The sequence below is a fragment of the Schistocerca cancellata genome, chromosome 1 (assembly GCF_023864275.1).
Source record: "Schistocerca cancellata isolate TAMUIC-IGC-003103 chromosome 1, iqSchCanc2.1, whole genome shotgun sequence".
NCBI classification, from domain to species: Eukaryota; Metazoa; Arthropoda; class Insecta; order Orthoptera; family Acrididae; genus Schistocerca; species Schistocerca cancellata.
Window position 1 is genome coordinate 553,019,518 of NC_064626.1, and position 14,462 is coordinate 553,033,979.

The 14,462-nt window shown below is 42.6% G+C and overlaps 1 protein-coding gene across 1 annotated transcript in view; it reads left to right on the forward strand.

The window, feature by feature from the left end:
* LOC126190534 (uncharacterized) overlaps positions 1-8,881 on the forward strand; it is a 121,603-nt gene extending 112,722 nt beyond the window's left edge. The window contains exons 18-21 of the mRNA XM_049931031.1: positions 2,976-3,163; positions 3,250-3,478; positions 3,737-3,832; positions 8,655-8,881. Coding sequence (XP_049786988.1) covers positions 2,976-3,163; positions 3,250-3,478; positions 3,737-3,832; positions 8,655-8,881 — 740 coding nt within the window. The remainder of the gene's footprint in view (positions 1-2,975; positions 3,164-3,249; positions 3,479-3,736; positions 3,833-8,654) is intronic.
* Positions 8,882-14,462: the final 5,581 nt, after the last annotated feature.

A 14,462-nucleotide genomic window follows, 5' to 3' on the forward strand; every position in this document is an offset into this window, starting at 1 on the left:
GTTTCTTACGAGTATATTTAACTATTTTCTTGGGGAAGCAGTTTTCAAATGCATTTACAAAAATGTCATGAAATAAATTATATTTTAAATTGGCATTAGGTTCACGGTACACCTCATCCCAGTCTAACTGCTGTAGGCTTTCCCTGAAATTTGCAATTGTTAAATCGTTGACTGAACGTACTACTTTGGAGGACTGTTTAGTATTGCTGAATGGAGCTATGTCATATATTGTAACTAGCTGTGCACCATGATCAGAAAGACCATTCTCAACAGGCTGAGCCTTTATCTGGTTAAACTTATCTTGGTCTATAAAGAAGTTATCTATCAGTGAGCTACTATCTTTTACCACCCGAGTAGGAAAATCAATAACGGGTGTCAAATTGAAAGAACCGATTATTACTTCAAGGTCATTTTTCCTATTACCCTCTTTCAGAGAATCTACATTGAAGTCCCCACAAATAATAATTTGCTTCCCCCTGTCTGACAGATAGCACAACAAGGAGTCCAAAATTTTCAGAAATAGATAAAAATTTCCTGATGGGGACCTATATACAGTTACAATTATAAATGTTCCTTTTTTAATTTAAGCTCACAGGCGCATGCTTCTATATGTTTCTCTACACAAAACTTTTTTGTTTCTATACTTTTTGCACAATGATAACTTTTGACATATTTATGAAGATGGTATCTGTTCTTTCGAACATGTCCAAAAGAACAGATACCATCTTCATACATAACACAGACGTGTCCTTACAATATCAACTACTCAGAAATAAGAAATCAACACTTAGCTCCACTCAGGTTCGAAGGAGCCGTGACTTGGCAGGCGTCCAGCCAGGGTGTTATTGCCTCCAATCCGTACAGGTGGCCGTCGAGGTGCCATAGCATTTGAGCTTGCAGAGTAGACCTGGAACTTACCGACCAGCTTGCATGCGACATAAGTAGGTCTTGCCACAACTCGCCGCTACCAATCCTTAAGCGGGCCGGCAGGGCTTGTCCCTGACCGGTTTAACCATTCGCCACTTCTAACCACGGGCCCTCCAGCCATCTCACTCTCCATGCCCTGCCACACCAACAATATACACACACCTCGACCAAAGACCTTAGTTCGCGACATACGATCAAATCGATATTGGTAAACAAGGTCTTTAGTGGCGCTAATGAAATGCCATGCCACCAAGATAAAAACTGCCACGGCTCAGCTGTATCTGCATCTCTGCTTTCTCGTCATCGGTTGGCTCAAGAACAATACTTGCCATTTCTATCCTGTTTCGTTACTGGTGACGGGACGTGGTGTCTTTACGCCAACAGAAGGAAAAGAAGGAATCGATGAGCCCAAGCAAAGCTGCAGTTCCACTTACAAAGACATTCGCGCATCCACAAAAGATAACGTGGAACGGCGACGGTATGGTGTACTACTAATTGCTTCCCCGAGGTGTAACCATCGCTGCTGACATTTATTTTCAACCATTGAGACGTCTTGCGGACCCAGTCAAAGAAGAATTACGAGGAAGCCTATGTGGAGTCATGGTACGCCACGATAACGCCCACTCGCATTCTGCTTGACTGTCAAGAAACACACTACACTGGAACTGGGTTGGGAAGTCGTTCCGCACCCACCTTATTCACCTAATCTTGCGCCATCAGATTTTCACCTTTTCCGTTCTCCTTCAAGAAACATCCTTTCCAGATGAAAATATGCTCCGAACATGACTCGATGAGTTCTTTTGATAAAAACCACGTGATTTCCACAGTCGCGGAATCGAAGAGTTACCCTAGCGGTTGCAAACTGTTGTAAATAGTGAAGGAGAATAGGTTATTAATGACTAGAGCACCTATTATTTGTCTTTTTTGTGAACTTATGGAAAAACGCTACGAACTTACGCACCAACCTGATAGAACGGTAACACGGGATTTTATTTTGAAGCTGTACAATTTATTGCTAAGTCGCTTACATCCTTTGCATACAGTTTGAAGATGTAGGTTGGAACATAAATATTGCAGACGTTATGTCGAGGACTCCCTACAAATGAATAAGTGATATAAATGCCTGTTCTTTCTTGTCCTAGCAAATAAAAATTGTGTGCAATCCATTTCAGACGGGATTTGGCTACGCTATTACCATCGATAAGCTATAGAATTCTTTTATACAAATTAAATAACTCAGATGATATCCAGTCAACATAGGGAAAAAGCGCTGTTGTCAGTGAAATTTTACCGCAGTACAAGGAAAATGATAACTTTTTGAAGCATGAAATTATTTCTGAGGAGTATATTTTATTTAAAAAAGTGATTAACTGCGTGATTTGGAGATGCTTTGGTAATACTTCTATTAATTAAGGAGTATATTATTGGATCGATCAAATTTCTGTAGTAGAATCACAAGGTGGCACCGATGGTTATCGTCAACAGGCTTACATTGCATATTGATAAAATACTACTACGCTGACTGACCATCACAATGACAGACTGATGCAGCATTGTCGTAATTCTTCACTGCATTCGATACCAAGGTGCTCCTCCTAAAGCTCTCTCGAGACTGCTATACTACTCGGTGCGGAATGGCGAGATTCTTTATCGAAGCTACAGCCACATTGGTATGTGCAAACTATGACTGTTAAACATCACACATTGTATTGTATTACACTATGTTTCAACTGAAGGGGGCTAGACGTAAGTACCACAGTAGGGAAATGTCCACTTAAGAAATTTATTTTCGCATAACGCACCGTCTTCGTACATCTTCCGTATATGAAACAGGCTTAATGCAATAACTATGTTTATTGAATTTCTCTCAGCTGGGCCAGATGAGTAAACCAAATATGCTAGAGCACCCAGTATTCATCATTTCGTCAGTTATATTTCGTTCGACAAGAAAGAATAGACAGTCGAAAGCGGCTGTCGAAATCTGCGAATCTGCTTTTGAAAGTAGCAAAATTGGCAAATGCTAACAGGTCATACGATATGTTTTGCAGAGAACTCGTGGATCCTGTCACGAAGCGCCCAGCTGACAGCAGGGCAGGAGCAGCAGGTGAATGACAAGCTGGAGGCGCTGGGTCTGCCGAGGAGCCGCTACACAGACACCCCACAGGACCCACAACAGTGCACTGTCAGAGTCAGCACGTGCGACAGGCCTGCTGCCACCGAATTTGACACTTCTAAGGTAACAGCCAGTGTAGTTATGGCGGTTACAGTTGTGAACTTTACTGACCTGCTACTGACCGCAGTGCTTCCTGCACGTTTGTGCAGTATCAGGGCGTGTGGTACGAGATCGCCAGATCGGGAGAGGCTCCGTTCGAGGAGGGCGGCCAGTGCATCACTGCGGAGTACACAGTGGCTGGCGACAACAACGTGACCGTACACAACAGACTGTTCAGCACATCTACTGGAACCTTTAACGACATCATCGGCTGGGCCGAGTTGGACGATCCTGACTCCGGAGAGGCCAAATTCACGGTGCATTTCCCAGGTGTGACAGGTCAGTATCATGTATTTTGCACGTGACGTCTGCTATACAGACTAGCAACCTCAAGAAGGTATTGATTCCACTAGTGGATGTATAACGGAAGTGGCAGTGAGCATATAATATTGTTTAAAAGATGAAATAGCACACTATTTCTAAATACCATTCTATTAAAGTGTACACCAAAGAAATTTCTTTTTACATTGGAAGATGTAGAGAACTTACATGTATATTTTTGTGTACAGACTTGCTTATTTCATGGTGTGTTGACAGTGACAGGTCCCTATTGGGTACTGGATACTGACTACGACAGCTACTCAATTGTCTGGGCCTGCAGGGAGCCTACAGATGAAATATCCAACATAACAGGTAAGTGTTTACCCTTTATCATCCAGTGCTGTTTACATATGAAACAAGTTGCTTCTCTTCTAGCAGCAGTGTCTAGTAGATCGCTGGAGACCCAACGCATTCCCAGTGATGGGAAAAACAAATCAGTCCCGTTTTCAAGGATGGTGGTTGACTTCACGCCTACTGCTCTGACGTCGGTCTGCAGTAGAGTTTCGGATGTTTCATGCTGTTGTTTTATGACTTTTCTGAAGACTGACTGTCTCCCCTGAAGGTATCAAACATGCTTTCCGAAAACAGCGATAGTGTGAAATCAGATTGCTGTGTTTGTCTTCATGTTTCTGAAAACAGTATATGCCGATGCTGTGGGAGATATCATGTCCCCGGGCTTTAATACAGTTGAGCATTGCTGCCAAATGAACAAAGTGCTAGCGCATCAAACTATCTGCGTGACTGCACTGATGATTTCCTAGCAAACAGAGCACAGTATATCATTATTAACGGATAGAAATCTTTAGACATAAAAGTAACGTAGAGTATAGCGCAATGGAATGTTAGAGGGTGGTTAATTTTCACAATATTGATATTCATGTTCCGGTCACATAAATAAGACCACCTGTAAAAAGCCTGAATAAGCATATTTTGCAGTGCAGTTGAGCACACAGAGAGTCAGTGAGTTTCTGGAAGGTACCGCTATCGATGTGGAGCCATGCCGATTCCAGCGCTGTGCGATAGGTTTCTCGGTTCGGGATGAGAAGCAGGAACAGACCAATCGAGGTTGTCCCAAAGATTCTCCATTCGGTTTAAATCCGGATAGTTTGGTGGTCATGGGAGTATACTAAATTCATCCCGGTGTTCTTAGAATCAAGTACGCACACTGCGAGTTGTGCAACATGCTACATTGTCCTGCTGGTCGATGCCATCATGCCGAGGACAAATCAAACTGCTTGTACCGGATAGACGTGATCCCCAAAGATACATACATACTTGTGTTGACCCACTGTGCCTTCCTGAATGACGAGATCACGCAGGGAATGCCATAGAAACGTTCGCCGGACCAGAATGCTCCTCCTCTGGCCGGGACACTTCCGACGATTGTTACAGGGCCGTGCACACGAACGACTGACTATCTGTCTGATGGAGCATAAAATGTGATCATATTAAAAGGCTACCTGTCGCCACTCAGTGACCGTCCATTTTCAATACTGGCGTAAAAAATTCCAGTCTTTGTCGCCGATGAAAAGCAGTCAGTATGGGTGCATGAAATGCTACACTGAGACCCACACGCACTAATGTTCGCTGAACGGTCATTGAGGAGACACTATTGGTAGCCCATAGGTTCATCTGGGATTGCCCAACAGCTACACATCTATTCACTCTTACACATTTCAGCAGCCATTGCTCACCACTGTAATCTATGACCCGTGTCCCACCACAGTTGCCTCAGCGCCAGCTCTGGGTAGCACCATTTTGTCATGCAAGATATACCTTAACCATGGCGGCACACGAATAATTTACTAACTTTTCCGCTTCCAAAACGATTCGACCTTTCGCCTCAAGGCCAACAATCATGCCCTTTTGGACGTCAGAGAAATGGCTCCATTTCCGCATTACGATAACAAATGCAGTGTTTTCTGCGTCCTTCCGACATTCCTTATATAGCCTCCACTGCTGTCACTGTCACGTGTGTCTGTGATAGCTTATTCCACGTTGACGTCGAACATAGGCTGTAGTCGCACTAATGTGACTGGATCGTGTATACACTAGCTGTATGCAGCCACGTGTTACTGTGGCTCAGTCTAGCTTAATGGAAAATAAATAAAAGAGAAAATACAGGCTTCTAATATAAATGGAAATTGTATATACATCCTGATCTCCTTCTCCGTCCTGTCTCTGTCTCCTCCTCCCTCTCTCTTTGTCTTTCTCCCCCTTCTTCTCCCTCTCTATCATCTCCTCTCCATCGGTTTTCCGTGATTTCCCTAAATCGCTTCAGGCAAATGCCGGGATGGTTCCTTTGAAAGGACACGGCCGATTTCCTTCCCCATCCTTCCCTCACCCGAGCTTGCGCTCCGTCTCTAATAACCTCGTTGTCGACGGGACGTTAAACACTAATCTCCTCCTCCTCCTCTCCATCTCTCTGCCCATCTCCTCCAACCCCCTCCCCCCACTCTCTCTCTCTCTCTATCTCTTCAGGTCTTCAGGTCCATCTCCTCCTTTCCGCTCTCTATGTCCATTTGCTTCCGCCCCACTGTCGATGTGCTCTCCTCCCTCTTGATCTTGAGTGTAGTTTATTTTTATTGAAAATTCATATTCTGTAGTAATAGACTGAGCACAAGCCAGAGAAACAATTTTCCTGGACGATGGCATAACTTCAGAAATGTTAAAAGTACGAGGAAGTGACCTTATAAGAAGAATTTAAGCACTCTTAAAAGAAATATGGAAAACTGAACGATTCCAAAGGACTGGAAGGAAGCTGTTGTATAAAAGAGGTGATAGGGCAGACCCCAACAACAGGCCTATCTTCTCTACTATTTACATCCAAAGCTCTCTGTAACAGGACTGAACAGCAAACAAATAATTTGATTGGTGAATACCGAGCAAATTTCAGTGAAGGTAGATCGTGTGCTGAGCAGATTTGGTATCGGAACACAATGGTATGGATATGTAGAAGTGCGACACGTTTGTCACCTTTGTGGGCTTTAAGTAGGCATATGGCTCTGTCGACAGACAAATCATTCTGCACACTTTAGAAGAACTCAGAGTAGACAGCAAGACTAGGCGAATGATGTGGCAGACTCTCACGGACACATCATCTTAATTGAAGTTCCTTCGTGAAATACTTGAGGCTTTTGAAGTAGGCACAAAAGTTCGACAAGAAGATTCCCTCTCGCCACTTCTGTTCAACATAGTTTTAAATGAAGACATCAAAGAATGGGAGAAAGGAATTGGGAGCTTAGGACAGAGAATCAAAGTAAAGTGCCTAGCTTGTGCAGACGATCTCGCTCAGACCAGTGAAAAGAAAAAACAAGAATTCCATGGAGAAGTTATTTGCGATAGCATCAAATGAGAATACTAGAACATGCCCTGTACTGATGTTAGTATATGCAATTTATAAATCACACCCAGGCTGACCAGATGGAGCAATGGGGAAGCCCCATTCCGAGAGTGTGCACATCCTACAAAGCTCATTGAGGCACATCAGAAGGAGCACTTGATGATACTCATGCCTAGATTGGTATTCACATTCCACTGTGTACATGCCCAATAACACACATGAGGTGGAGCCCTAGGCATGCCATACTGACAGTGGTATATACAGTCTATAAATCTCAGTAAGGCACACCATATTAAAAAACAGGGAACGCCATCCTAAGTGAAGTATGCATAGTGTACAAGCTCAGTAGTTGACATGCGTTATAGCAATGTGGGGGGGCTTCCCGAGGCTCGTACATACAGTCTCCAAACATTAATAAGGTACATCATATGATGAAATGGTGTCTGCATGCTGGGAGTAGTAGGTACGCTCAGTAAGGCATACAGTTGAATGAATGAGTGACCACCATGCCAAGAGTAGTATGTAATGTGCATGAAAGGTGGTATGGGACAGTTTCAGTAGTACGCCTTGATGCTATGCAGTTTTCGGCCTTCATGTGTGCCACGACAGTTCATCGGACCTGATACTACTTTCTGAGGCTATTTTTCGGAGTGCATCTCTGTCTGCAGTCGTTATTTACAACACATCAACACATAGTATCCCCCAAGACCTACTAGGCAGTAGGCCACGTCTCTAGCCTCCTCAAAAGCATGGTGATGCACTCTTTTTCATTTCTAGAAAGTGACCTGCTGTGAAGGTATAGGCAAGCCATTAACTGTAGTCTGTTTGCAACATGTCCGCTCCGAGAGAAGGGAATTCACTGAAACCAGTGAACAGATATCATTCCTCTACGACTGGGCGTTATTTCTGAAGTCATACAGGTCGAGCTTTTGAGTCCCTAAAAAAATTATTTCCTGGCATGAATACTGAGGTTCATAATCCACTCTCGACATGGTCTCCATTGATTTATCTGGTGCATGTTAATGTGCTAGCCCTCCACATAACACTCTGAGTATGTATGAGGATCCCTGATTGCTCCCTTTAATGTGCCTCCTTACTAAGACTATGCACTGTGCTTACCACTGTACCACTGTTGGCTTAATGTAATTTACTGACCTTTCCGATCAATCCATGCTACTCTTGGCATGCACAGCCCTTATTTCTCCATTGAGTGTGCTTTATTCAGCCCCTGTGTATACCATTCTCACTATGGGCGCCCTCATTCCTCCATCTCAAATGTGTTACTGAGATTTCTGGATTGCGGATACCACTCTCAGCATGAGGCTCCCCTATTGCTCCAACTGGTGTGCCTTACTGAGGTTTCTAGACTGTACATTCCAATGTCATCAACATGGAGTCCCCATTTCATTACCTAGTGTCTCTTAAAGACCCTTCTCTCCATGCACTGCTCTGAATACAGGTATGTATGAAGGTTTCACATTACTCCCTCTGATGTGCCTGACAGGACTTATACATTGCTCTTACCATAATTGGAATACTGTGATTTACTGTTCTTTTTAGACATCACAGACCAATTTCAGCGTTGGGGTACCCTGTTTCTCTGTCAGTAGTGACTTACTGAGGTTTATAAACACTACACACTATTCTGAGCATTATAGGCCTGGGAACCCCACACACCCTTGCACAGCCCCTTACACAGGTTACTTCACAACTATGCCACTGGTAATTACACACCTAATAAGCTAAAGTTTTCAAGTGATTGTCGTAACGCCACCTCGTTCAATTTTTCAGAAAACTCGTGGGTGCTCTCACGGACGAGTGGCATGTCTGAGGAACTGACGCACCAAGTGGATGCGAAGCTGGAGGAACTGGGACTCCCTCGGAGCCGATACACAGACACGCCTCAGGACTCCAACGGCTGCCAAGTTGAAGAGGACAGCGACGATGGCGCCGCTGCGCTGGGCCCTGCGGTCGCACTCATGCTGGCCACCACCATCGCACTGCTCTTCACCCTGTGACGATTGTTCGTGACGGACTCCTGCTTGCCAACGCGCTGTGTTCCCTGCACAGAACGAGCCAACTCCCCATGTATTACAAGGTTCCATACACCAGAGATTAAAAGTGGTCAGAGACGTTTTTCTGATCCTTATTTATTTAAGATACAATGAAAATATGCCTTTAATTAATTTGTACAGTTTCTTTCCACAAATAAAAATTTTGAATAAAATTCGTAAGTTTTTATTAACTTGTTGTCATAGTCATCAGTCCGAAAGTCAGATTGATGTTGCTCACCATACAAGTACGTATATCCTGTGTAACCTTTCCCATGTCTATCATAACTACGATACCCTGCAACCGTTGGAACCTACTTACTGTTTCCATACCTTGATTTCTCCCTTCTACTTCTTTATGTATTGGGATGTGTGCTGTCACTCTATCCCTTCTTTTAGTCACATTGCGCCATTAAGCTCATATCTCCCCAGTGCGATTCGGTACATCCATGTTAATTACTCAGTTTACTCATCTAATCTTCAGCTCTCTTCTCTGGTTATCAAATTTTGAAACTATCTTTTCTCTCCTTCTCTGTGTTGTTTATCATTCACATTTCACTTTCTTATGAAACTACGTTACACAAAGCTACTTTCAGAAAAGGTTTCCTGTCACTAATATACAGGGTGGAGAAAAAAAACTAATAAGATGGGCTACGTTCGGAAATTCATCGTTGTGCAGCTGTAGCTGTAAAACGATGGCCAATCAGAGACGAGTGGGTGGAAGTTTGTATCGTCAGCGAACGTGTTTGGAAGTGTCCAGGAGAGTGGTTTGTCCAGTTAATGTACTGCTGTGTTCGAGAAAGTACTCCAGTCATTTCTTCCATGACGTCAACTTTGTAGCGATGTTGGAGCAGGGGATTTCAAGTATCGCAGTAAAAAAATTGAGAGTTGAGAAACAATTTCTTTTTTTCATCATTGTCTTACTCCACACTGATTTAATACACTTGTTAGAATAAGAGTTCATTCGTGCTCTTCGTACATTGCGTTGTTGTTATTGTGATCTTCAGTCTGAAGACTTTCCTGATGCAGCTCTCAATACTACTGTATCTTCTGCAAGCCTCTGCATATCCGAAAAACCTACATCCTTCTGAATCTGCTTAATGTATTCATCTCTTGGTCTTCCCCTATGATTTATATCCTCCACACTTCCCTTCAGTATTAAACTGGTGATCCCTCAATGTCTTGTAATGCATCCTATCAACCGATTCTACTCAGGTTGTGCCATAAATTTCTTTTCTCCCCATTTCTGTTCAGTTCCTCCTCGTTAGTTACATGATCTACCCATCTAATGTTCACCATTCTTATGTAGCACCACATTTCAAAAGTTTCTATTCTCTTTGTGTCTAAACCGTTTATCGTCCAAGTTGCATTCTCATTTTCATGCCTGGCCTCACCCCAGGCGAATACTTCCTAATAATTACATCTACATTCGATCTTAATAAATTCCTTGTCTTCAGAAACACTTTTATTGCCATTGCTAGTTTACACTTTATATCCTTTCTGCTTCGGCCATCAGTTATTTTGCTGCCCAAACAGCAAAACCCATAAACCACTTTACATGTGTCATTTTCTAATGTAATCCCCTCAGTATCACTTTATTTAATTCGACTACGTTCCATTATTCTTGTTTTGTTTTTGTGATCTCTTTTTCTTTTATCTCACAGTAGCACTTGCAAACTATGTACTCAGTTATTTTCCGGATGTATACCAATCTCTGTCTTTCTCTACGTTTTGTACTCTCTATCTGTCGCTCTGATTCAATGGCTGTTATTTCCTGATGTCTTAACAGATATCCGATCTTCCTCTCACTTCTTATTGTCAGTGTTTTCCGTATATTCCTTTTCTCTCCGATTCTACAGCGAACTTCCTCATTACTTACCTTATTAGCCCACACAATTATCAACATTTTTCTGTAGCACTACATCTAAAACTCTTCTATTCTCCTGTGTTCCAGTTTCCTCAAAGTCCATGTCTCCTTACCATACAATTCCGTGCACAATACGTACATTCTCAGAAATATCTTCCTCACAGTGAGGCCTACGTTTGACACCAGCAGACTTCTCTTGGCCAGGAATGCGCTTTCTCCCAGTGTTAGTTTGCTATTTATATCCTCTTTGCTCCGTCCGTCATGGCTTATTTTGTTGCCTAGATAATAAAATTCCTTAACTTCATCTACTTCGTCTTCACCGATGTTAAGATTCTCACTGTCGTTTTCCATTCTCCTTGCGTATTACTCTTGGCAGCAACTTGGATGGAAGAACTATTAAGTGATTCTGCCATAATTCTTGCAGTTGTTGGCTGTTGCTATCTTGGGAATTGTGTGGTTGTTTTTTTTTCGTAAGTCTGTTAGTATATCCCCAGAGTCATATGAAGACGTGAGAGGAAAACGGGCTAAACCTGAAATATAAGAACTTAGAGATAAGTATTGCCATCTGTTGCAGGGTGTTGGAACTATCAAAACTGACGTTGGTCTCATCCCTAAATGATATAGTTACCGTACCGACTAACAGCTGGAAACACTTATCTCTAAGCTTTTACATTAGCTCATTTTTCCGCGCATGTCTTCATTTATTCTACACGCCAACGTGGATAATCGTTCGTTTGCCACTTCCCCTGATGATATTCCGATGGAAAGTTATCTATCCCTATTGTTTTATTTGATTTTAAGTCTTCCAAAGCTCTTCTAAATTTTGATTCTAATACTGAATTCCCTAGAACTTCCCTATCAAGTCTTGTTTCTTCTTTTATCACTTCATCAGCTAAGTGATCTCCTTCATAAAGGCCCTCGTGGAATTCCATAACACTCGTAATGTTACTGTTATGTTATGTTACGTTATGTTAACCGGGTACCTAGAAACGACGGAGAGGCTCCGTCCCCGCCGCAGCCACAGTGGTCCACAACCCCATGACGACTACCGCAATCCACTTCACCCCTCCGTCGCCCCACAACGAACCCAGGGTTATTGTGCGGTTCGGCCCCCTGTGGACCACCCAGGGAACGTCTCACACCAGATGAGTGAAACCCCTATGTTTGGTTGGTACAGTAATGGTGGTGTTCCCGTACTTAGAGAACTTTGCACAGAAATCGCCGACATAGTGTAGCTGAGGCGGAATAAGGGGAATCAGTCCTCATTCGCCGAGGCAGGTGGTAAACCGCCTAAAAACCATCCACAGACTGGCCAGCTCACTGTACCCCCACACAAATCCACCGGGGAGCGGCACTTCCTCCCACCTGGATAATGTTACTGTCGTTGCTTTTAAGTTCACTGAAGTCTGTGTTGACTGTCTATATGCTGAGACAGTCCTTCCGACAATCATTTCATTTTCATATTAACAGAATCTTCCGTCGGTTCTTAGTTGAACAACATTATAATAAATGAAAAGCATCAGTTTGCTTTTGTTCTACAATATTACTTTTATTGCTAACCGGTTTTCGGCTTACAAGGCCATCTTCAGACATTTACGTGTCTGAAGATGGCCTTGTAAGCCGAAAACCGTTTAGCAATAAAAGTAATATTGTAGAACAAAAGCAAACTGGTGCTTTTCATTTATCATTTCATTTTCGATTTTTTCACATTTTTCATGTAGCCATTTCGCCTCAGCTACCCTGCACTTCTTTCCTAAGTAATTTGTATTTCTGTATTTCTAAATTTTCCTGAACTTTTTTGTACTTCTTTCTTTCGTCGATCATCTGAAGTATTTCTTCTGTTACCCATGGGTTCTCCGCAATTACCTTCCTTGTACCTGTCTTACTCTCCAACTACAGAGACTTTTTTTTAGAGATATTCATCCCTCTTCACCTGCATTGCCTCTTCAACTGAAGGGCCTACTGAGCTACTTATTATCTCAGTAACTTCATTACCTAGTACTTCCATATCCCACTTTTTTGCATACTGATTCTTCATGAGTCGTCCCTTAACTTTCAGCGTAATCTTCATCGTTACCAAATTGTAATCCGAGTCAATATCTGCACCTGGGTACGCCTTAAAATTCAATATCTAATTTCGGAATCTCTTTCTGACCATGTAGTAAGCTAACTGAAATCTTCCTGTCTCTCCCTGGCTTTTCCAAGTATACCTCTTCCTCTTGTGATTCTTCGGCAGAGTATTTGCTATTACCATCTGAAATTTACCGCAGAACTCAATTAGTCTTTTTCCTCCCGCATTCCTACTACAGAGCCCTTACTCTCCTGTACCATTTCTCCTACTCTTTCACCTACAACCGCATTCCAGTTCCCCCATGACTATTAAATTTCCATCTGCCTTTAGTTACTGAAATACCCGTTCAACATCCTCATAAGCTTGCTCTGTCTCGTCATCTTCTGCTTGAGACGACGGCATGTGTACCTGAACTTCTGTTGTCGGTGCTGTTTAACTGTCAATTTGGTGGAAACAAGGCAATCCCTGAACTGTTCACATCAACTCACCCACTCTCTGTCCTACCTCCCTATTTACAACAGATCCTATTCCCTTTACAGCATTTTATATTGCTTCTGATATTACCCCATACTCGTCTGACCAGAAATCCTTTCACTTCACTGACGCCCACTGTACCTAGCGTGAGCCATAGCATGTCCCTTTCCAGATATTTTATCTTCCCTACAACGTTCAAACTTCTGACATTCCACGCCCTAACTCATAGAACTTGTACAGACTGAATAGCATTGGAGATAGGCTACAGCCCTGTCTCACCCCCTTCTCAACTACTGCTTCCCTTTCCTGACCATCAACTGTTACAATTAGCATCTGATTACTTTACAACTTGTAAATAGCCGTTCGAGTCCTGTATTTTACGCTAGGTACATATAGAATACCAAGGAGAATCTTTCATTTAACAACAACAAAAGCTTTCTCTAAGTCTACGAAGTCTACAAACGGAGGTTTGCTTTTCTTTAGCCTGTCTTCTAAGTTTAGTATTAGGGATAGTATTGCCTTCCGTGTCTGTCCATTTCTCCGGAGCCCAAATTGACCTTCTTCGAAGGTCACCTTCTACAGGTTTTTCCATTCCTCTGTACAGAATTCCTGTTAGTGTTTCACATCCATGACTTGTTAAACCGATAGTTCGGTAGTATTCACATCTATCAGTACCTTTTTTCTTTGGAATTATAATTATTAGATTCTTCGTGAAGTCTGAGGGTATTTCGCCTGTCTCATACATCTCACACACCAGATGAAAGAGTTTTGTCATGGCTGGTTGCACCATGATTATCAGCAGTTCTAACGGAGTGTTATCTACTCCAGGGGTCTTGATTCGACTTAGGTCTTTTAGTACTCTGTCAAATTCTTCTCGCATTACCATATCTCCCTTATCACCTTCATCTACGTCCTCTTCTATATCTATAATGTTGACTTCGACTTCCTGTCCCGTGTATTGACCCTTATGTAGAATGAATCACCTAAAACGTGCTCTGCGAATATTGTGAAATGGGGAAGTGCTATTTTGAAAAGTTCCTGCACCGATCCTTGTACAATATCTGTGGTAACACACAGTAAAGAACAACACAAGTACACTAGTTATGTGGATTCTGACTAGTAGCGAGACAAACTGA